The sequence below is a fragment of the Anoplophora glabripennis genome, unplaced genomic scaffold (assembly GCF_000390285.2).
Source record: "Anoplophora glabripennis isolate ALB-LARVAE unplaced genomic scaffold, Agla_2.0 scaffold44, whole genome shotgun sequence".
NCBI classification, from domain to species: domain Eukaryota; kingdom Metazoa; phylum Arthropoda; class Insecta; order Coleoptera; family Cerambycidae; genus Anoplophora; species Anoplophora glabripennis.
In genome coordinates, this window is record NW_019416229.1 from 1,803,999 (window position 1) to 1,828,581 (window position 24,583).

Genomic DNA, 24,583 nt, shown 5'->3' on the forward strand with positions numbered 1-24,583 from the left:
GTTTTCTATTTAAGAATCTGGATCTCCAGAGGGCCGATCAGTGTATGTCACTTCAATTATTCCTATAACCTCTGGAAATCCATATTGGACAAAATATTATTCGATTACAACTGCCTCATTACCTCGGCCATTCTATAATTTTTGGAGACAAGTTACTTCGCAAGTACGTAACTTTTCTGGTTATTGTAGAACGATCTTAAGGCAATGCGAAATTTACCAGATTGATGGGTGAAATAATTAGAAATGTCAAATTTTTCTTCAATTCTATTAGCTATTTCCCTGCTAACAAAAAAAAATCGGCCACTATATTCGCAGTACTTCGCAAGTACGTAACTTTTCTGGTTATTGTAGAACGAGCTTAAGGCAATGCAGAATTTACCAGATTGATGGGTGAAGTAATTAGAAATGTCAAATTTTTCTTCAAATCTATTAGCTACTTCCCTGCTAACAAAAAAAATCGGCCACTATATTCAGGTACAGTAACTTGAGTAATTTCAAAGTAGTCCTTATTTTTTACTTTTTCTGTTTCTTAGAGTAAATCTATTTCATCATCACTCAAGCTGGACAATGCGTCTAATATCTATCTAATAAGAATAAGTCATCTGAATCACTGGACTCAAAATTAGACATCTGTAATATTTTAAAAAGTTTATTTGAAACACTGAGTTTCATTATATCCTATTTTTTATAAAGGGGACTTCCTGTATAAAATGTGACTATTTTTTACTTACATTAAACTAAAATCGTTAACAGTAATTATCAAAAACGTAAACCTTACTTATAGGTTAACATTAATAAGATCACGTCATAAATTAATTGTGCGCCTGTACCAAACCAAATATTTCTTGAATCGTTGACAATTATTCTAATCATTTCTAACTGATTGAAAGCTAGTTTGTTTCTTTCTACGAACACCATTTTTTATTACAGTCCGGAATGACAAATTTTCATGATTTATATAATTTAAAGTAGCTTACATTATTTATTTTAAAATTTTTAACACATTACAAAAATGACATGATTGATTTATAATTCAAACTGCCGCTTTTTATCTCCCCTCTCTACATATGGGACATATGGAACACTAGCGCCCTCTTATTTATGTAAGATTTTTGTTTACATGGAGTTCGGGCTCCTTGTATAGTCTCCACGGGCAACACTCTACCGCACAAATGACGTAAATTCAAATCTTACGTGAATATTGGGACACCAGATATTACGTCTCAAGATATCAAAACTACTTTATTAATTTTTGGTATGATGTCTTACAGTGCAAATGAAAATTAAGAACCAATTTGATTCTTTTGAACTGTACAAGTGTACACAGTTAAATTTGTACGCCTGAATTCAGTTGCAATCCAACTGAAATTTTATGAGATGCTAATTAGATTCCAAATGGACTGCGATTGTATTTCAATAGTTTTCAATTCAAAGTGAATTCCTCATTTATTCAAGTAATAATATTATTGTAACAAACGAGGAACAATTTCATTTGGAAGATAAATTCAATTTGAACTGATGTTTGATTTGTTTTCAGTTGAAATACATACGCAATTCCACAATTTTTGCGTACTAACAAATTCGAAGGAAATATGCCGCTAATCACCAAAAAATATAATCATTTTATTTAGCATTTCGCAATTCATTAGCCCTCTGTGCTGAATTAATACCTCGGAAGCCCTTTATGCATTAGCATTTGGCTTTCAAGATTTGCTTTTCCGCCATAAATTATAATTCTAAATTTGTCGGTTCGCTGTCGCTTTAATTAACAAGTGAAATATGCGAAAGTAAGGAAATCGTTATGCAAAGTAATATAATATAGTGTTGAGTGCGGAATGTTTATGTAAATAATTTTCCTTATGTTCGACGCTATAAGAACGGAATTTTCCCGTCTTGGAAATTGATATCGGGGTTACGACGATATCAAAATACAATTTAGATGAATAATAGAATATGAAGAAGGCGTGGGAAAGCAAGAAGATAACGGAAAGATTGGCGAAAGATCTGTAGAATTATTTTAAAATGAATTTAAGTCGGGGATATTTTCAAAACTTCTTCTATTCTGTTGATACATACCATTTAAATGGAAGACAGACATACTACATCCGTTTTGTTCAAAATAGTAATTCTGTAAAGTCACAGTTAAAAGCTCATATCGCAATTTTCAGCCCTAAATCCGATTGCCTTGTTCTCGACCAAAAAATATTGCGATATTTGACCTAGTTGGCGTACGAACGGAGTAGATGTTTCACTCCTTATCGTGTTACAAAGTTTCATTTCGTGGTAAAAGTTTTGTTGGTTAAATTTACCGCAAAACCTTTTAAGTTCTTTATTCAAAACTTTATACCGGAAATCGAGAACTATTGCATCAAAAGTACTTCTCAATACAAGATTATATATTGACTTGGAAGATTACTTCCTAGCTGAAACTGCTAATCTTCTTTTTAACAGACCATTCATTCGAATAGACAGGATTGCCTAAATACCGTTTATTTATTTTCTGTTTCCCTTTTTGTATCAACTGTAAGATAAAGATATTGCAAATCGTGGGAATTACCTTCCATGGATTCAGTGGACTTAGCTGCTACTGATATATTTAAAAGGGTCAAAGGGATCTTAGGGCTTATCTGCGCAGAGTTAAATTTATTGTGCGATTGTTTATGGCTACTGAAACTTGAAATGAATAGCTGCTAAGCATTGAGTAGATATTGATCTAGCCTATAGTATTCGTAAACAACTTTCTTGTAAACATAAAGGTGCACTAAAATTACACACTAGATTATTAGTTATTTTGCATGTAATTTTACACTTTTCACATCTGAATTTACGAATCGATACATTAGTGCAACTTTACTAATAACGTTGTATCTTTTAAAAAGGAAAATTTATGTATTATTACATTGTAACAGTTTTACAAAAGATACACTTTTTCACGTATTTATGTTTCTCTAAGGTACAAATTGGGAGAATGATATTAAATAAATTTAAAAAAATTATTATTGCAGCAAATTATACAGGGTGTTTGAAAACATGGCGGAAAATAAAGGGTGTGAATCTTTGGATCATTTTAAGAGAAAAGGTTTTTGTTAACACGAGTCCGCAAACGCATTGTTTTCGAGGTAAAGGGTGTTAAGAAAAAAAATATTTTCAGTTTTTTGACAATATCTCAAGAACCCTTTGAGATACAGAACACAAATCGTCACCTCAGAGTTATACAGTTGTATGTAGCATTTTTGTCATTTTTTAGTTATTAGCGCTATAAAGTTGTATGTCGGTTAAACTTTTTTTCTGTGGAGGCACAAAGTTGTATCTTAATAGTTTTGATGCAGGCAACCAGAATTACAAAATTGTATGCATCCAATACAACGTTTTTACGGTTGCATAGTGGTATGTGGTACTTACACTCTGTTAACCTCAAGAATTTTATTATCTTTCGGTAACAAAATTGTATGTGTCACAACAACTACATTGTTATTTTAAATATAACTTCTGTAACCATGAAATTTTATACTCCTGGTCATTCATGTAACCAAGAAATCGATTCTGTACATAGTTGTATTGAAAGGATATTAAATAAAACGGAGTATTATTCACCCTTATCTCTGTTACGAATTCTATTAAAAGTGAAAAACCGTATAAAATTATCCAATTAAAGGAAGATGATTTTAAAGATTATAAAGCATGTGCTTCTTTATATAATTACAAATCCGTTCCTTTTAGCCACGTCGTTGCCTTAAAATTCACGCAATCTCAATTTGAAGTAGAATATAAAATTAATCATGCACTAGAAAATTGGAAAAAAGTTTGTATTCGTGATATCCGACCTACAAGATCTGATGCTGCAAGAACCAGCAATAAAATGCAACTCCCATCGCGTTTATCTTTTAATGAATCCATTCCCGAAAATAAAATACAAGCTCTCAAAAGTATGTTCAAATGGATGCCTGAACATATTATACAGCAATATTTCCAAAATAATTTTCCTCTGCTCTTAATTTTGTTATATTAAATGTATTTCTATGAATAATGTGTTAACTTTTTCGAAAAATATCTGTTAGGATTGCTTTTTTTTACGTTTATAAAAATGCAAAGTTGTATGTTACAGGCAATTTTGACAATAAAGATTTTTATTGAGATAACATAGTTGTATGTTTTTTTAATATCTGAATTTTAGCAAAAAAACCCAAAGTTTTGTACATGATTCTTAGTAACTTGTACTAAAATCTAGCTAATTTAATTGTATCAAAAATGTATCTTTAGCACTGCCGGAGTTGTAATAACCAAAATTTTGTTTTTCGTTTTTCTCAAAACTAGGTTCAGTGCACATACAATAGTATAATTCTGAGGTGACGAAATGTTGTACTCGTATTATCATTAATATTAGCTACTTTTAAGCGCTAATTCAATTTTTATTCATATGTTGCCACTTTAATTCATATTTTCCATTATAAAATATCATTTATCCTGAAAACGGTTCTAGTTAGAGCTTCTGATGATGAGTATCTTTTTTGTGTAGAAAACATTGGCGGTTTGAAATAAGCTATTAAAATGGAAATTTTGCCAGAATCGCAAAAATTAGGGGCAAAAGAACCTCTCGTAGTCCTAAAACTCCGTCACTGTCACATGAAAAAAATTGAATTAGCGCTCAAGACTAGCTAATATTAATGATAACAAATGTACAAAATTTGAGTTTTGTATCTCAAACGTTTCCTGAGAAATCGTCAAAAAACTGAAAAAAAAATGTTAACAACTTTTTTTCTTAGAATGAGCTAAAGAATCACACCTTTCATTTTCCGATATAAGTTTACGTGTACAACGGAAGACCACAGATTTGTGGACTCAAAATCGGCAGATTTAGGCTAATTCACCTATATCCGAAGTCGCTTTGTTTGATCGCTAGATGGTCTCAAAGTTCGTGAATATTTTTTGAATTTTGTAAATAACTGTAAATATGATTGTATTAATCGATTTTGTTTATTTTTGGAGTGTGGACTTTTGCTTTCAATCTACAAATTTTGATGTTATACAGAGTGTTTTTTAAAATTCACAATTCCTACAAAATTGATGTATGGTGATAATATCCGTTCATAACTTTTTTCTCCTTTGAGCAATAATGACAACTATTTTTTATTTGATAGGTGATACGATTTGGAAGTTTTTGGGCCTCTTGTAGAATTTTGATTAAAGGTTTGAGTACCTACAACAAAATATTTTTTAAATGTATACATTATCTTGCCACTTATATTACAATACTAACTAAGTGCTAGTAGGCTTTGGTTTTGTAGCTTGACTGTAATTATGTCATTATTGTCCGAAAGAGGAAAAAGTTATGAGGCCATCTAGCGACCAAACAAAGCGATTTTGGATATAGATGAATTAGCTTAAATCTGCCTATTTTGAGTTCACGAATCTATGGTCTTCCGTTGTACATGTTATTCTGGGACACCTTGTACAGGTATCATGCAATTTATCTAAAGAATCAAAATACCTACCTACTTATTTAAATGATACAATAATGTCCCTATAATTCATTTACAATGTTTGGATAAGTTTGCTATGACGTCATAATGTGCTATGGTACAGTGTTGCCAGGTTGTATTTTTTTTTTCAGGAGATTTAAGAACATTTTTTTTTATAGTGAATACAATATATTTTTAACATTTATTTGTTTCCATTCGTTGAATCATATTTTATGAGTATTTATTCATCAATAACTTCACTAACGCCGACTAAAATGAATCATATTATCTTAAGATTGATATAAATTTAACATTTTAATACCTATTTCAACGAACTCTCTTTATACATTTCATAAGTAACATTCCAAATTGCAGTCTTGTTAAAATCATCAACATCTAAAATTCATTTTTCTAGTTAATGTTTCTTTTTTTTTGGTGGACTTTTAGGTGGTTCATTGTTATGATTAACCGCAACATGATTGACTGTTGACTCATTCGAATGCAAAGTCTTCGCAATTCTCTGAAACAAAAAATATTAACAGAACATAAAATTTGTACTTTTATCAGACATAACCTAACAATTTTGACATGAAATTTAAACATTGTTAATAATATTTAAAATACAGTTCATAATTGGTGTAACAAGTACAACTTACGTCTTTTACTGCGGTAAGTGGAAGAAGTGACCATTTTCAGGTTTAAAATTCATATTAGTTTATTAAAAAACCCACTATTTTTTGCTATTGAAAATAATGTAAAAGTCAAATGCTTCTCAACTGTCGATTTTAACGATTTGAATTCAGTGCCTGGTCGCATAATGTGGTAAACCTAAAACAATAAAATTTCACAGTTTGACGAGGGTTAACGCGCTATAGAGTCGGCATTTAGGATTATTATGTCGGCTACATTTAATAATCAAACGTGACACCATTGCAATCATAAATAGGCTTTAGTACTTAATTTTGCACGCTTTTTTTTATAAAGTCTTTATCACTCAATGTTTAATTTAAAAAAATAATTTACACATTTGTGTTAATACTGGAGAAAACGGTAAGAAGTTTGAATTATTCTTAGGTCTATTTAACTATATGAGAGAGCATGTAAATCAAACAGTTGAGACTTATTTTCTCCTACAAAATTAATTTGTAATTTAAAATAATGCAGCTACCTATTAACAAAAAAATTCTTCATTTAATTTCTTAGGAAAACGCGTTACTGAGATCGTTCACTCATTTGAAGCCTTTTTCTCTCGAAGAAAATTTTGTCTTCATTCCTGTGTCAAGGCATATTTTGAGATGAAATATTTGAAGTTTTTCGAGGTAATGACCAGCTCTTTTTAATTATTAAACTAAAAACAAAATATAGTGTATGAAAAACAATAAATAAAATAGATCTTAAATAGTGATCTAGTTTTGCGACGTCTGCGTTTAAAAGTGAAGTTCTATACCAATTTTTTTTCAGTAGTTCCAAATTAGAAGCGTCGGGAATAGTTTACTCTGTATATCTCTTCTAAAATTTAAAACGTCGCGTCGTCCCCAACCACAACGACTGCATATGACGAGCATTTTGACCCCTGACAATGCAGCACAATTTGGGACAGTCGTTTATCTAGCGTCTAGTTAAAACCAGTTGCCTACGTCAAGAGAAACTTCGTCAAACTACGTTCACATTACTGCATTTGTTTATGACATGTTTTAGTTATCTCGCACAAGCTTTTACGTAGGTAAATAAAATAAGATAGAGATAACAATGTTTAATCGCCAACAGTGAATTTTACAGTGAAGAAACTGGTATTAGCGAATATTAATAACATCTGCATTTAAGAGGGGGAATTCTGCAATGCAGATAACATGAGGGAAATCTCTAAATAATAAAAAACAACTGCATGATACCATAGATCCTTATACAAATATGACGACACTAAGGTGTAAACTAGTCATCTACATATTATCACAATTTTGAGACTATTAGTCAGCGTTGGCGTGTCTACATGGTATTTTCTGAGTCTGTGTGTCTAAACTAATCCATATCTAAGGATATGGATTAGTTTAGAGCAAAAAAAATGTATTGTCTAAAACTACTGAGCTTTTGATACTTATTCCCCCAATGATTTTAAACTCTTGATCAATTAGAGCTTTTTGTTGCAAATGAATACAAGGAACGGTCCTTCGTGTAACAACAAGCGTAACGCTTTATTGAATCTATGTAAAACTATATCTACATGTCAACTGAGGTTCCCATTCATTTTACATTGTTTGCAGATAGCATATTACCACGTACTGGTTAGTACTACAAATGGCCGTAATTATTATGTTAGACGTAGTTAATTATTCATTGCAAATATGTATTAATATTATGAATATTTTGTGTTTAATTATTGACCCTTCTTTCCAGAAAATGCCACAAGAGACTGCATGTGGAATGGCACGTGGTCTAAGTCGAACTACTCGACCTGCAAGGAAATTATCATTCTTCCTGAGGGTATCGAGACTCAAACTACCATCTATTTCGTCGGATATACTCTCAGTCTGATCACCCTCTCAGTAGCCATAGGAATTTTTACTTATTTCAAGTAAGTATACAAGACCTTGAGGCTGTGAAATCAATATTTTGAATATTTTTTTTTATGTACAATAAAATAAATAATAAAGATGACATAATATTTATATCAGTAAAGACATATGAAATATTTATGAGATAGGGACATCTAAGAAGGAAAAGGGGAGAAAGACAGGAGAATTCAAGACGGCTATTTTATACATAAATATTAAGTCATCATGTACAAAAATGAATAATTTAATCCGTTTCGGAATATCAGATGAGCTCATGTTTCGCAAAATGGAAAAATAAACCTTTACGTATTTTTTTATCCGAGCTTGTTTCCCTCGGGATTACTTCATACTTTTATCTGATAAATAAGGGAAATGGTCTACGTTTTAATTTTTTACAGTATAATTACTTCACTGCTGCAGGAAACACGGTTTGTAAAAAGAAATAACATTAAGCGGTTGATTTCTGCAAATGATCCTTGTAGCACCTTTTGGTTTCAACAGTTTTGTGAAATAAATATTTGAATAGACCCTTCAACAAGGGAAAACTTCATCTCTTGATTGTTTGTTTCTTAAAATTAATACTTAACGTGAGATTTAAAAATAACTTCTCTTCAGTTTCCTTTGGCGTCAACATTGGAATGGATTTAGTACCTTTTACCCTCGAAGGAAAAGAAAAGTTCTTAAGATATTAAAGGTGTCCTCAAGACCTCTACACAATCAAATGTTAAAATTTTGTCAGCTTGGTTCTTGTACTACTATTACCTACCACAAGATGTCAAGATTTACATTTCACCATCATGCGTCAGTAGTTCCGTGAAATATATGTACTTTCTTCTCTTCTAACGGTGATCACGTGGATTGCTTGAGGAGGATTTCCTCTGATTAGTGGACCTCCTTTTCAGAAAGGTTTTTAGCTGAGAAGTGGTACAAGATTTTGTATTTACGTGAACCTTCTCGTCCGAGAGGTAAAGCGAGGGTAACATATGAAAAATTGTATTTAAAAGATACTCTTTATTTTCTGGATGTTTGTCCTTTGAGTTACCTTTATTTTTTATGCTTTCTAGATATAATTTTGGGGAGTTCAAAATGCCTCCAATCTCTTACGAGGAGACTCGCGTGTGCGAAATGGTCTAAATCTTACTTTCACGAATGAAGTTCCCCTGTTGTTTAGATTTATGTTTTTTTTTTGTTAAGAAAATGTAATAAAATATGAGAATTGGAATAAATAAAAGGTAGAATCAATAATAGATAGCTATAAAATGTTAATAAATTTATGAAAGCAAATAATAAATATATAAAAATCATTATGTAACAAGGCTAAACTAGGTTATGATACAAGTAGAGGTTTCGGATATAACTTGGCGAAACAGACTATAAGAGAACAAACAGATATTGACTTGTCAAAAACTCAAAAAGTAGAACCAAAAGCTAGATGAAATATTTCATAAATAATTTGGAATCGAATCGATTGTATGCGATTTTAATTAAAATTCAAAATCAGTTTGATTTTGAGAAATAATGACTAGACTAGAAATGACCTGAAATCTGAGCGAGTTGAGAATCGACTTCATTATTCTCTAAAATGGTACATGCTACCGAATTTCGACAAGTATACCTTTTTTTTGTAGTATCTTATAGACTTTACAGAACCGTTTAGAAATGTAATAAATTTTGACTTTTAACATATTTTTTCTTCGATTGTATCCCTTCAATTACATATATCGGCGACACTGTTTTTCAGAAAGAAACCGTTTACATATTATTCTTAACGCACAGTTGATGTTTACTCGTGTACAAATTTTGACATATTTATCTTTAGCCAATTTAAATATAATTAAGGGAAACTACTTGGAAAGTAACAACTTCAACAAGCTGTATCTCGAAAAGAGGGCGTCTAAGAAAAAAACTTTACATGAACTACCCCTATTATTTTCCCATGGGGAACTTCCACACAAATTTTTTTGAAACATGAACGGGACACCCTGCATATTACGCCAAACATAAAAGAAATTTCACTAGTTTCTCACGTATTTAGAGGCTAACCATCCCTCGATCAACAATCATATGAAAACTAATAAAACTACATACTGCTCATCAGAAAATTTGAGAAGCAATAATGCTCTTTGTTTGTTTCCTCAAATTTTTAGGAGAGATAAAAAATATTGTTTTGTATTTCCGCTAAAAATGGGTAAAAAATATAAAAAGGTTACATGAATCGACAAAAACAATAAGACAAACCTCAAAAGTAAAAAGAGCAGAAATAACTAAAAGAAGTAAAGAAAAGTCTGGCCCTCCACGATTCTGTCTCTGTTAGTTATGCGGAACATCCTGTATGTACATTTTATAAAGGACGTCAGGTCAGTAAATAAACAATTTTCCATCAAAAGACTTCAATAAATATAAAAAGTAAAAAATATGGCGCAAAGTCTGATCCGAATCACTTCTTTGGATCATCTAGTTCTAGTACATTAATTTTCAAAAAGGCATTTGTTTAGTAAATACAAAATTTTTCTTCAAACTATTTCAATAAATGAAGTAGGAGAAAGTAAAAAGTATAAGGAAAAGTCTGGCCCGGCCGAGATTTTGATCTGGGTCAGTTTTATTAAACATCCGGTATGTAAATATAAAATTTTTCATTAAAATACGAAAGGTAGAAAAGGTTAAAAGAATAAGGAAAAGTTTGCTCTGTCCGCGATTCTGATCCGGGTCAATTTTAAGAAATATCCATTTATAAAGATTCAAAAAGATATCTGGTTAATCAATATATACCATTATAGAGGATGTTAATGAACTTATGTCAAATATTTTTGCCACATGTCCGTTATGTCAAAATAAGGTAAATACACGGATTTGTGTTGAGTAAAACGTAATTTTAAAATCTAACTTACCTCAACCTCGAGGAGCCACCTTTTGAGAACTACTGATTTTCATAGAGGATGTACGATGTACCCACCATTTGTTTACACACAAGCTTCAGAGCGACGTATCCAATTCGCTCACATGCGTTGCAACATTGTCACGTCTTCTCGAATCGTTTTACAAGCCTCGGCAAAATACGATGTCGCAGTTGGTCGACGTCACGAACTTCCGTGGAATACACAACACTTTTCACATATCCCCACAAAAAGTAAGTCTAAAGGGGTGAGGTCCGGGGACAGGGGGGACCATCTAACTAGGCTGTCGTGGCCTATCCACCTATCGGGAAAAGTAATGTTTGGAAAGTCTCACACTCTCCGAAAAAAGTGAGCGGGGACTCCGTCATGCAGTAACCACATATTTTGCCGAACATTTAATGGCACGTCTTCCTTTAACTCCGGCAGGAGATTTTGCAAAAAAATTAGATACGAAGCACCATCTAAGCGTCTATAGTCTGTTTGGAAATGAAAGAGAGTAATAAAACCCCGAGATAAGAACCGGCCATGGGCGTTGTAATATTTCGTTTCAGGTAATTATCGGGTAACACTAATGCTAACAAAAATGACAGGGATTGGAAAATCGACTATCTACAGACTTTTAAAGGAAACAAAAAATGAACAAGATACTGTAAATCCCCCAAAATCATCTACAGGGAGGTCAAAAGTCGTTATAGATGATTTCTTCAAAAATGTCATTCGCAGAAAAGTACACTCATTTTATTTTAAAAAAGAAATACCAACGCTAAACAAAATTTTAAGTGAACTTTCAGAGGACAACGATTTGCCAAAAATCAGTAGAAGCAAATTATGGGCCGTCTTACGAGAGTTGAATTTTTGCTGGGAAAAGCAGAACAGGAAGTCAGTTCTTATCGATAAAGATGAAATTATTTGTTGGCGAAGATCCTACTTAAGATCAATTAGAAAATTCCGTGACGAAGGGAGGAATATTTATTATCTAGACGAAACTTGGGTCAACGAGGGATATACTGTAACAAAAGTATGGCAAGATAAAAATGTAAAAAGTTTTCGACAAGCATTTTTGGATGGACTTTCAACAGGGTTCAAGGCACCTTCAGGTAAAGGGCGAAGATTAATAGTGACACATATAGGTAGTGCCAGTGGTTTTGTAGATGGCGGTTTACTTTTATTTGAATCTAAAAATACAGGTGACTATCACGAAGACATGAACGCAGATGTTTTCGAAGAGTATTTTACACAGATGTTGGATCTTATTCCTCCGGGGTCTGTAATTGTCATGGATAATGCCAGTTACCATTCACGGCAGACCGAGCGGACGCCTACGACTGCTTGGAGGAAAGCCGATATAATTCAATGGTTATCCGGAAAAAACATTTCTTTTGAAACAAATATGGTGAAAAAGGAACTTTTGACACTTGTCAATCTTAATAAAGATCAGAAAAAATATGTTATCGATGAAATGGCAACAAATCGCCAAATAACGGTACTACGGTTACCACCTTATCACTGTGAACTTAACCCAATCGAATTAGTCTGGGCGCAGGTAAAAGGAGATGTAGCGCGAAATAATACGACGTTTAAATTAAGTGACGTGAAAATTTTGTTAAAAAATTCCTTGGAACGAGTAACTGCAGATAACTGGCAAAGATGTATACATCATGTACAAAAAGAAGAGGAGAAAATGTGGGAACTCGATAATTTAATTGACGTTACTGTGGAACCTATCGTTATCAATCTAGGAGACGAAGATAATTCATCAGAATATTCAGAGGATGAATTTTAATATACCTACTTTTTTATTTTCTTTATTGTACATTTATACAACACTACATTTACTCACCATAATTTGAATTTTCAAAATACATATATTTTTGTGTGGAATAAAAGTCTATTCATTAAATTTAAATAAATATTTTGATAATAATATTGAATAATTTTATTTGAATTACTAAAAACCCTCTTAACCCGGTTATGATGCTTAAAGTAGCCTCATGTTTTGAAATGCTGTTTTTATATTGTTTACTTATAAGAGAAATGGACCGAGAAATTGAAGCGGCATAGACAAAGACGGATTGTCGGGGATTAAATTTTAGCTACCTGCTACAATTTAGTACAGTCCGATCGCACAAAGTTTTTTTAAAAGTACACCTCATCCTATACCGATAATACATAATATAAAATTATTGAATATAAGCACCAGTACTACATTTATTTACGATTTGCATACATAATAAGCTTTTATTACTCTCTTTCATTTCTAAACAGACTATAGACAATTCAAAAAGTCATATTGAAACAGGCCCACATGTTCACTGAAAACTGTTACTGAAAGGCACCGCGACGTATTTCGTGTGGATTTTCGATTGTCCAGTGGTGAGTATTCTGGACGTTACATATACAATTTCGACTGAAACATGATTCATCTGTAACAAGTATTTGCGTAGTAAATTGAGCACTTCTTGCATGTTCCTTAATGTTCGCAAAAACCTTGGCGTAGTGGAAATCCTCAGGAGCAAGCGCTTGAACATGTTGAATATGAAATGGGTACAACTGAGCTTCTCGTATTGTCCACCACACAACAGGATGTGAAGATTCTTTCGCGACCTCGACGCGGTTGTACTTCACCGATGTCCAAAACTCTTTGCGCTACAGCAACAAATGTTCGCGGTGCGGAGGCACGTCGTTGGGGGTATCCTGCACGGTACACTTAACAAGCTCTGTGCGTATTTTCGTTTGTTTCGCCATAAATTATGAGCATATCATAATATTCGCGACTGCTAAATAAATGCGCCATTTTCAAAGAAAAACTTGGAAATACGGCTATTAAAATGTACTCTCGAATAACAGCACAGCAATCACTATAACAATGTAATACAAACTGACTTTCAAGTACAATCCGTCTTCATAAGAAACCTACACACTCGTAAAAAGTGTTACAAAATTTTTTGTAAGTAGGTACTCGCCGCGATAAAATACATGTAAGTATTTCAGCAGTTCCAAAACAGTTTTAAACACATTTTAATTAGCTTTTTTCTCTATAACCTTAAACTTCCGATACAAGTTTGTGACATCAGTTAACTCAGTTTTTGCTCCTTGTTCTCCCCTTTAAATTTTTGACATAAATTCATTAACACCCTGTATATATTCCATTAAAGGCTTCAGTAAGAAAAGTAGAAAAAGTTAAAAGGGAAAGGAAAATTATAATCTGCCCATGATTCAGATCTGTCTCAAGTGGAACATAAATAGGTCTATAAAACATTTTACTTATAATAAAAATGTTGATGAAAGAATTGATGAAATTAACTAAAGAGGTACCTACACTTCGGATATCTCTAATTTCATTATATTTTAGTTATAATCTAGCGATTGAAGCATTAAACTTCAAATCGTTGCTGCTGAGACCGCGGGTTCGATCCCTGTAGCTGAACAAGATCTGTTTTGTTCGTAGAGGAGAAATAAAAACCTCTCCGTGGGTGTCGTAGGATGGGAATGTAATTAAATATATATTTTTTAATTTTTGTTCTACTTTTCGCAAAGCCGGCTTTGAAATTTACTAACTCAATTTAGTTTTTGTTTTATTTCTGTAACTAGATATATTACGTATTTACATTATGCAGTTCTCATTGCAGTTAATTTTAGAGAAACTTTATATCTGGCAGCGTGCGTACAAACAGCTTTGTTAAATATTAATTTATCCTTTTATGAGCGAGACAAGGCAAGGAAGTAAATAATCTAATCCTTCCTTTGAACCTGCTAAAGCCGAACAAGAACAAAGAGTCAAGAAAGAATAGGGTTGTTGTAAATAAATAACGAGGCTCGAGTTGGAAAATATTAGGAATTACGATGTTTGGGATAAATATTGGGGTTGATTTATGTTTTCACAATGAAATTATCAAATAATTTTACCAAAAATAGCTTTTCAGAAAAAGAAGTACGTTTTTAATGTTTCATTTACACAAACATTGTTTCTTTTTGTAGCAGGAGGGATCATAACACAGGCAAGATATATCTTGGGGTTCTATACGTATAAAATATTATTAGAAACGGCTTCCCGGGACGTCAAAAGCTTATTAATTTTGAAACATGGCGAACCTAAAGGTCCAGTAATGCCGAGGGCTCGAAATAATTGAACTACCAACATACGCTCACTGGATATTTGAGACTTGGTAAATGCTATTTTCTAAAGAATTATCTATAAAGACAGAACATGACGTTCAATTTCCGTTGTCTTAGAGGCATTCCTCGTTTTGCAGTTATCTTTATCGGTGCGCAAGGAGACTTTATTATTAATTAACCGAATTTATACAGGGGTGGTACACACTTGGAGAGGATATAAGTAAATAGATGGAGATGCAAAAACTCCTTTGGCGGAAATATTTTTCGCAGATAGAACAACTTTTTAATATTTACCACATTGATACGGTGGAAACATAAACAATTGGATAAAAGTGTTTTATATTCGTTATTTGAACATCTAGTAATTATTTAGGTTTTATAATAATAAAAGTATGACACTATGACACATGATAAATATGACACTATTCTATTTGAGTTAAAAACTTATTGACATTCAATTTTCGGAAATTTTATTGTAGAATATAACTACTAGCTGAGATTTTAATATAAACTTAAACATCTAAGTGTTAAAAATGGTGACAAATCGCTCTGGCCACCTTATCTTCCTAGTAACGATGCACCCGTATCTCCTTGTATTACATTACATCGCATGGGAATTTGCACTACAACTCTTCCACCCTAAGAACGTAGCATCCCCTGATAGGTTGACTTTCTTTTCTAATAGATTATTTTAGTGTGACGTCACATATTTAGGCAACCCGCAACAAATTGTCATAGTTGAAATTGTACAGACCGGATCTGACCCTTGTGTACTATTTACGTAGATACTATAAAAATGAACAACTTCAGATTAGTTTATTTTTAGAAGGATTTGAAAGTATTTAAGAACAACCAACATGTGTTTCCTAAAATAGAAACATAAATGCGCTTAAAATCTACAAAAAAACGATATAAAAGAATATTCGGAAATTTAAATAAAGTAAAAATTTAACATTAGCCGTGTTATTCCTAATGCGCATGCTCGGAAAGAATAGGCTCATACGCAGGAGAGATCTTGTTGATATGTTATGGTTGTCATCATTAGCTATTTTCTCTTCTTTTGTTTAATATTGGAATTTTCTAGTTCTACTAAGTATTTTTATTGTTTTTCTTGCTGTTGTACTGTGTCGGTGTGTTTATCGATTGTTTTTTTTCATCAAGTGGTTTATGATAGACGTACTCTTAACCACAACCAAACTTTTCTTGAATAATATCCTGTTGCAAGGCTACTTCTTTTACATGAAATTATCTTTAATGCGCCTGCTCAGAAACATTGATATAATTTTAATTTATTAATTACTATAAAAGTCAATATTGTGCTATAAATTTAAATATATAAGTTCTGATTCTTATAGTTCGTCACTTGGGGTTTGAAGACTCTTATATATTTCCAATCTTGCCACAATATCACGATGTTTAATGTCATGACAAAGAAGCCATTTTTTGGCACTTCTGTCCAAAGTATAGAAGGTCAAAAATCCATCTAGTAAAAATATTGATAAATTCTTCATGACAATGTGCATATGGAGTTGCCTATTATTTAGCGCATGTGACGTCACTACTAAAAAGGTCTATTCTAGTCACCATGGTTGACCTGTGATCTTCTTTGTCATCGTTAGCTTCCTGTTTCTCCATCTTTCTAAAGCCATCAGCGGTTTCTAATAGGACATACAAGATATTAATTTAAAATTTAGACGAGATTAAATGTGACAAAACAAGACAATTACAAACCATGAGACAGATACTTTGACAACATCACATAACGCGATATGATCATATATCCCACAATACATGTCTATCTTGCCTATTCTGTCTATAGTCTGCTAAATTAATAATTAAAGTCATGACATCAATGTATGGTAAATTTATTTAAAAGACTCTGTACATTGTGACCTTTTAGTAGTTTTCAGTAATAAACTCCAATTTCCAGACATATTTCATCTAATTTGAAAGACAAAAACTTTTTTTGGACGCATTCAAATGATGGTGGATGTGGAATAGCAAAGATTCCAAACTGATCTATCATATTCTAATTTAGAGAGCATTTGGAACATTCAGCTAGTACATTATTAATGTGATCAGGAAAAGTTATTTTCCAATCTTACAACACACCACAAGTCTCTGATTTCGGTAACTCTTGTCAGTCTTGAATTGTCAGTAGTATAATAAAAATGCAACAAAATTTCCTAGTGTAGATCATAATATAGCATTTGCTTGTGTTTTATAGAAGGCAATTATTTGTACACCATGCTTCAATTTTGTCAAGTGAAATTTGCAATGTAACTTCGACTTGAGAATAATTAATTTTTGATAACAGCTTGAGATCGTCAGCATACAAATGGATAGTTAGTGTCAATGAAAACTACTTTATTTATAAAACTGGGAAAGAGTAAGGGTCCAAGACAGGTACCCTGTGGCACACCAGATGTACATATTCCACTGACTTAAAACCACGCGTTTCGGCAGTGATCGCTCAGAAGTTATTTATACAAATGAGAAACAGTAAGGGTCCAAGCAGGAACCCTGTGAACCACCAGATGTAGCACCATCTTCCACTGACTTAAAACCATGGGCTTCGGCAAACTGTAAACTTTCAGGAAGAGTTGCATATACACAATAGTTATCGGTCTGTAGTTATCAGTAACATTTTTGTTGCCTTTTTTGTGAACAGGACAAACTTTTGAAGTTGTCCATATGTCGGAAAATGTAGAGATTATTCAAGAAAAATTTAACAGGTACGTTTAGGGAACAACCAATGCAAATGCACAATCCCATATTAAGGAGAATATGATCAGGACCTTCTCCGCCGAAATAATAAGAACTGAAGGAGCATTAGCAAATGGAGAAATGATAGTTTTATCCAATGGTTTGGACTATATAAATGTAGACTTAACGAGATAATGTCTGACTGCGTATACCTCAAAGAGTTCTTATAAGACGCAGCAATGTCTTGTTTGATTTTCCGAGATTCTTAGCCCTAATACAGGGTTTATGCAGGTTGCTCTATTTCTGCAATTATTTCGGATGTGAACCACGGAGATAATTTATAAGGTTTTCGCACAGTTTGCGTACACACATATTGAAAATATTTTGGTTAAATTTATCGTACGCCATCTGTCGAGTTATCTAATTGCAACAATTGTAATATTTGAAGAAAATTCGGACATGTTTTCTAAATAATCACAATAAACCTGCAATAAATACCAAAGTACATTTCACTGACTACAAAATTATCTTGATTTCTTCAGACTAGCTCATCAATTTGTGCTTCTGTGTAGGTGTTGTTGAACAACCTGTATATGATATATGAAACAAATTATTCATTATTTCGTAAAGTCACGAGAAGCACCTAGGAATTAAGAATGGATTTGAGTTTTACGACGTCTTCCGTAACGTTTTCAGAATACCATATTTCACTTTTTTCAGGGTAATAATTTATAACAGGTTTTACCTGCTTTGGCGTTTTAAGAACACTCGTACACTTCCAACGAATCAAAATTATATTCAACAGAAGTTTTCGGCATATTTCATCTCTTATAAATGGAATATAAAGCAAATGAATCTTCTACATTAAAAAATAAATTAGATCTAAAGCAAAGCTCTTGGAAGGTATACAATATTTCGGAAGTACGATTGGATACTTAAAATGAAAGAAAAAATTGTTTATTTTGTTATAATATTGAAGTCTTTTTTAATTAATACTTTATGGAAGATTCCTGAAATATATTCAATCTCTTTTGTTCGCAACTTCTTTTATTGAGGACATATACAGGACGTATAGTCTTTCTGAAGTCAGCTGAATATGTATAACAACGCCAAGCAATAAAATTTAATCAGTTTCATAATAATTTTATTATATTGATAGTAAAATCAAAAAACGTTTACATTTCATTAAAATATATTACTGTTCGGCATTGCTGCGCTGCACTGCTAGGCAATTTGTCAACAACTGAAATTTATGGCCGGTCGCTTAGTGCGGCTGTGTTTGTGCACCGTTTACCCGCGCGCGCTTTCTTCAACTGGGCGTAGGTATACATTTCTATCACCTCCACGTTTAGTTCGACCAGACCTGTATATGGGTATGACTAAATAAATATGGGAACATTTGGGAATATTTCAATGCCGAGTTGCTGCGTAGCGACCGAACCTGGTACATACTGCCTAACTCTATGGTCTTTAATGGAGATCGGAAAGACTGTGTAATGTAATATATAATTTTAACAAAAAATAGAAAAATTAAGATGGGAAGATTATTTTTAGATTAAATAACTTTTGAAATCGGAACTACTCGGACCCCTCCTAATTCCGACGCCACTGAATAGTTTTTGTTAGGTTTTTATATTAAGGAAGTATATCGGGGTCCGAGGGAAGTGAGGTGCGCAGGGAGAGTCCTATGCATTTCTTATGCTCGCTGCCAATTTGAAAAAAATTAAATTCTTTCGAAATTATTTGCGATAAACATTATCTATATAGCAAATAAATCTACTCATATACACAGCATACATATTGACTAATTAACAACATAAAAATATCATATTTAAGTTGTTTTAAATTATATGTAATGAACGCATAAAGACTATGTAGATGTGGCAACGGCGCTAATAATTGACTAGCAGTTGTACACACTGCAAACCTACAGTCCTCGGACATCGGAGATATTGCTCGTCAAATTCGGGTAAGGATGCGTACGCGTTCAAAAATGTATTTTGTGTAAACTATGTAAAATATAATTATTATGTATAGCAAATATATCGTATTATCCTCGCAAAGATTTGTATCCTTTATTTAAAATCCGTAAATCATGTGAACTGGTAAAACAACGAGAATTATGTTAATTTAGTTCTAAAGAAATGAAATGACACTCGCGCCCATCTCTCGTCCAAGTCAAAGAAAATATTGGATGCAATTTTAAAGGTTCTGTGATAGAAATTACATTATTACTCACTGTTCGTGTTTTTCAGCTCTATATTAGTAATGTTACAAAAGTTTTGCAGCTATAACTAATTTTTTATATATAAAATTTGCTGAGAAATATTTATGTTCCTTTGTTATTCCGTACAAATGCTTTTATCTCAAGTATTACTAATTATATTAATCAAATAAAGAAAACTTTATGTAACCCTAAATATTGCTGGGTAATGATTACGATGTTTTTATAAACCATTAAATACATTAAAAGGATTTATCTACTGTATTTTTTATTCCAATAAATATATCACAGCTTCCCAGTCTTTTTTAATTAATCTAGTTTTTTTAAAACATTAAAAAAAAATCATCTGTTGTGGATAATTTATTGTTGATAACAATGTACATGGGATTTAGGAAAAATGTATATGTTTGAAATCAATTTCGTTTTTATCAAGTCTTTCAAATGTATTCCCTCCTTGATGTCAGCTGATTGCGACGTTGCCACATTAATCCTCAAGTCAGACAGAAATGCAATTATTGGTTTCTGTTTCTAATTAATACAGCTGTACTATGTTCAAAACTTACATTAGTTTGACATCAAAAATAAGATAATACTGTGGATAATACTATGGAAAAGTTTTGTTTCACAATTTCTACATTTTTTTCTCAGTTATGGGCAAAAAAAGAGCCGCACCGTCCATCTTTGCCATATAAACCTATGTTAAAATGAACAACTTTCAACAACAATATTTCAAAATCTAGATTAAAAAAAATTTTCAAAAAAATATGGCGCACAGAGGGAGCACTGGGTAATACGCTATATAAAATTATCTGTGCATTTGAGTAAACCCCTCTTTTTCAATCTGCCCTGTAGGTTTGTTCAAATATCACTGTTACACACACACTATATTTATCGTATCAATTTCAGTTAATTGAACACATATTTCAAGTATGCGAAAGTAATACACTTTTTTTTCTTGACCAATTTAGTCACAAAACACGCAAGCTCTCAATTTCATTTTTCTTGAATCCCATAAACCATCAGTAAATAATATCATCTTGTGTGGCTGCTTCCTGATATAAAATAAGTTTCAGGAAGGAAATCAAAGGAATTTTTGAACTCCACGCCTCAACAATTCTCTCACGGAAGTCTGGTATTTGACAATATGTTAGATATGTCTGTTAAACGGCAACATTTTACACGTCAACAAATTTACTTCGTATGATTTTCTTTAGGGGTATAATTCAATATCATATAGAGTTTATGACACCAAGGCTTGTGTTTTTTCTTATTCTGAGCATACATTCATAATTAATGTCCAGGAATGTTTAATAATGGATAGCTTCATACCGCAGCATATTTACAGGCTTGTAATAGCCGATGATGAATATTTATGGATATAATATGCTTCATTACAATATTAATTTAGTTCTGCAAGCCACTTTGGGACTTCGCCGTATCAAAGGAAGTCACTATCTGCAAACTATATGGAGTAAATTGGGAGTGGGTTCCCTTAGGGAACGACAGCGTGAAGTTCGGAATCTCTGCTGCTTGATGAAACTGACTATGCAGTCTACTGGGCGTTTGTTTGTCCGATACATCTGACAATACGCTTTTAAAGATTCATTGCAAAATAGAATTATTTACCATATTTATAACCCCTTTTCTTAAGATTTGGGTACAACAGTTGATACGTATTTCTTAAATTTTTGAGCTATAGTCCATGAAATGAATTCAGTATGTATTCAGTCCCTGGCGTCAATCTGCCGTGGTTCTTTTCTAGGAACCATAGTGTGTATATCCCGCGTTGCACCTTTTCGTCTATTTCTCGCTTGCAACGGTTAGTCCGGTATCAGACTGGCGCTCTTAACATGATAATTAAAATTGGTCACTTGCAGACATGTATACCCACATATTATGCAACCCATAATAATAATGACCAATTGTAACACAGGTATTGTTTTCATCCACAAAGTGAACCATGTGTTCACAAGATCAATAATATAAGGTTTGATATTGTCGCGGACCGGGATCGATCGCGAGTTATTGCAAATATAGGAAGGTAAATATAAAAAAAAATCGAGAACGCGAGACGATCAACAGCAGATGACAACATTGACAGCGGAGAATAGAGTTGTCGAATTTTGGTTGTCACACCGCGTTATTTGCAATTAATTGGGAAGAAAACCTAAAAGAAGAGGGGAAATTAGTTGCAGATCGTGAACTGCATCGTTTGGAAATCGAGACAAATGACCAAGAGACTCTATCGCGCGATACCGGGTGTAAAAAACGTATTGACCACGAGTCCTCTTGCAAACAAGTATTAAGACATTGTATACTTACCTGTAATATACATCTTGTGGAGACTTGTGTTTTTTCCTGGGAGAAATCCTGTCAATTCTGAACTTATACCATCATCAGTGGTTCCTAATAGTAGTGGTTTTTGTCAAGAAACTAATAGTACGATAGATATAGTTAGTGAGGAAAGACTTTTAATAGAACTAGAAATTTGTAAGCAGTGCATGCATAGAACTATAGACGAAATAAACAGTAAGTCGTAAAGCAATAATCTCGTTAGGTAAAAGTTATATACAGGGTGATACTGTTTACCCGCATTCTAAGACAATCTCAATTGTGCATTATAAACGCATTATGACCTCAGGGGACTACGTAGGCGCTTGTGCGCCCCGCCCAATGATGGATGTAGAGGAAGAGAGACTCCAGGAGTCCCTCACTTCTACAGAATCACTAGAAGGCGTCTTCAGTCAGTCGGATGGACAACCTGGAATCAATATTGTCAGTTCTCGGCCTGATTTGACTAGAGAGCGACCTCAACTGGAATTGAGGTTTTCAACTGACGGAGACTTAATAGTAAACCCGGTTAGTAGCGCCGGAGGGTCCCCCGGCGCCTCAGCACGGGCGAGAACAATATGTGTATCTCTAATAATAAGCGAGATAAGTCAAGACAGTTTATTATTAGCATACTCTTTCTTAAAGATAGATCTATCAAACATTATATTACTGTAATTCTGAAAAAATCGTTCAGTTCAAATATGTAAAAATATACAGGGGTTCTGTTTAAAGAAAACACAGGTTTAATAAAAAAATATTTGAAATACATTCAATTGTTTCTCTTACATTTTTGTTTAATACGAAAGCAACAAAGATAAAAAGGATATAATGTTATATGAATGACTGAAGGGTACTTCGAAATTATTTAAAAATGTTTATTTACACATCACTGGAATTTGGTTGATTGTACCTGACCTATCGCAATGCATGCGTAGTCAATCAGCGCGAACAAAAAGGTTACGTGCAAAAAAACAATTTAACCAGATATTGGCAATAGGTACATTCATCAATGATTTTCAGTCCAGTTCGATACACCTATAAAAAAAAGACGAGAAGGTTTAAATCATATGATCACAAACTACCGGCCTTCCTCATTTAATTTACCATACTTGAACTTTATTGAGATAATCTCGAACATTTTGTAGAAAATGAGAGGCATACTACGAGAACCGCATTCATTGTCGAAAAGCAAATGGAAGTCCAGATAGATCATTTTGAAGAAATACGAGATATTGGAAGCCATCCATCCCATAGAGAATATTAACTGTCTAATTAAGCAATCGTCAACAATCCCTGTCCAAACATTCAAAGAAAAACGGTGCTGGAAGCGACCCATTTTTGTGTAAACACAGTTTCATCTGTAACTAACACAACAGGTGTAATTCGGGGATTTTTGAGCATTTTATTCTAACAGCCATTTGCAAAATCTAACCCGTACTTTGAACCTTGTGTAATATGCCACACTGTTGATTGGCACACTCCTGTCAAACGATTTGCCTTGACCCCAGCTGCTACAATATGAAGTTCATGCTTCCATTTCTTTGTTCTTGTTTCTTTGTTTTTTGACACATCGTTATATGGAAAATAACTATTAAGATCACAGCAATACGAATAAATAGTGTACTAGAAATAATTCCACATATTGTGGAAATCTGCGGTCGAGAATTTTTAGATGTATCTGTTAAACATGAAACACAACCATCTTTTAGTAATAACGATGACGAGTATCTTCCGAAGAGGACAACGAATAACATCAAAGCTATTACATGGATTTTTCGCACTGAATGCTTTTTCTTCTATAACGTATTGTTGTTTTTGTGTTTCCAGATATTGAATCATGTGAAATAAAGTCAAGGGGACTATATCATATTCTTCTTCTAGTTTTGAACTATACGACCAGGACAACATTAGTTAGAAGAAAAGAAAGCAGTTGAATAAAAGGAAAACAGGTCGTAGACGGGATCAGATCAACAAAAATAAAATAGGAAGAATAAGAAACAAAAAACTGGAAATAAGGAGATCGGACATTCACATCAAGGCTGTTGCGAAGTACATGAAGACTCTTAAAAGAAAGAGATACAGCGATCATATTGCCAGTGCCATCTACGATGACGATATCTCTGATGTAATATCTGCACTTAAGTCATCTTACCCCATTAAATTCGTCATCTTACCTATGCCTATGTCATTTGCTGTAGAGAAGGCTTTTTCAAAAAGTTTATTTTATCTTTAAGTATGTATACAGGGTGTCCGGAAATACCGTTCGAATAATTCTAGGGGTGATTTTACATGTTAAACTAC

The 24,583-nt window shown here is 32.9% G+C and overlaps 1 protein-coding gene across 1 annotated transcript in view; it reads left to right on the top strand.

Annotated features, from left to right (window-relative positions):
• The window catches only part of LOC108917643 (diuretic hormone receptor-like), a gene marked incomplete at its 3' end in the record, with an annotated part of 336,010 nt that overhangs the window by 274,142 nt on the left and 37,285 nt on the right, over positions 1 to 24,583 (top strand). Inside the window, exon 4 of the mRNA XM_018724358.1 lies at positions 7,854 to 8,031. Within this exon, the coding sequence (XP_018579874.1) occupies positions 7,854 to 8,031 (178 nt within the window). The remainder of the gene's footprint in view (positions 1 to 7,853; positions 8,032 to 24,583) is intronic.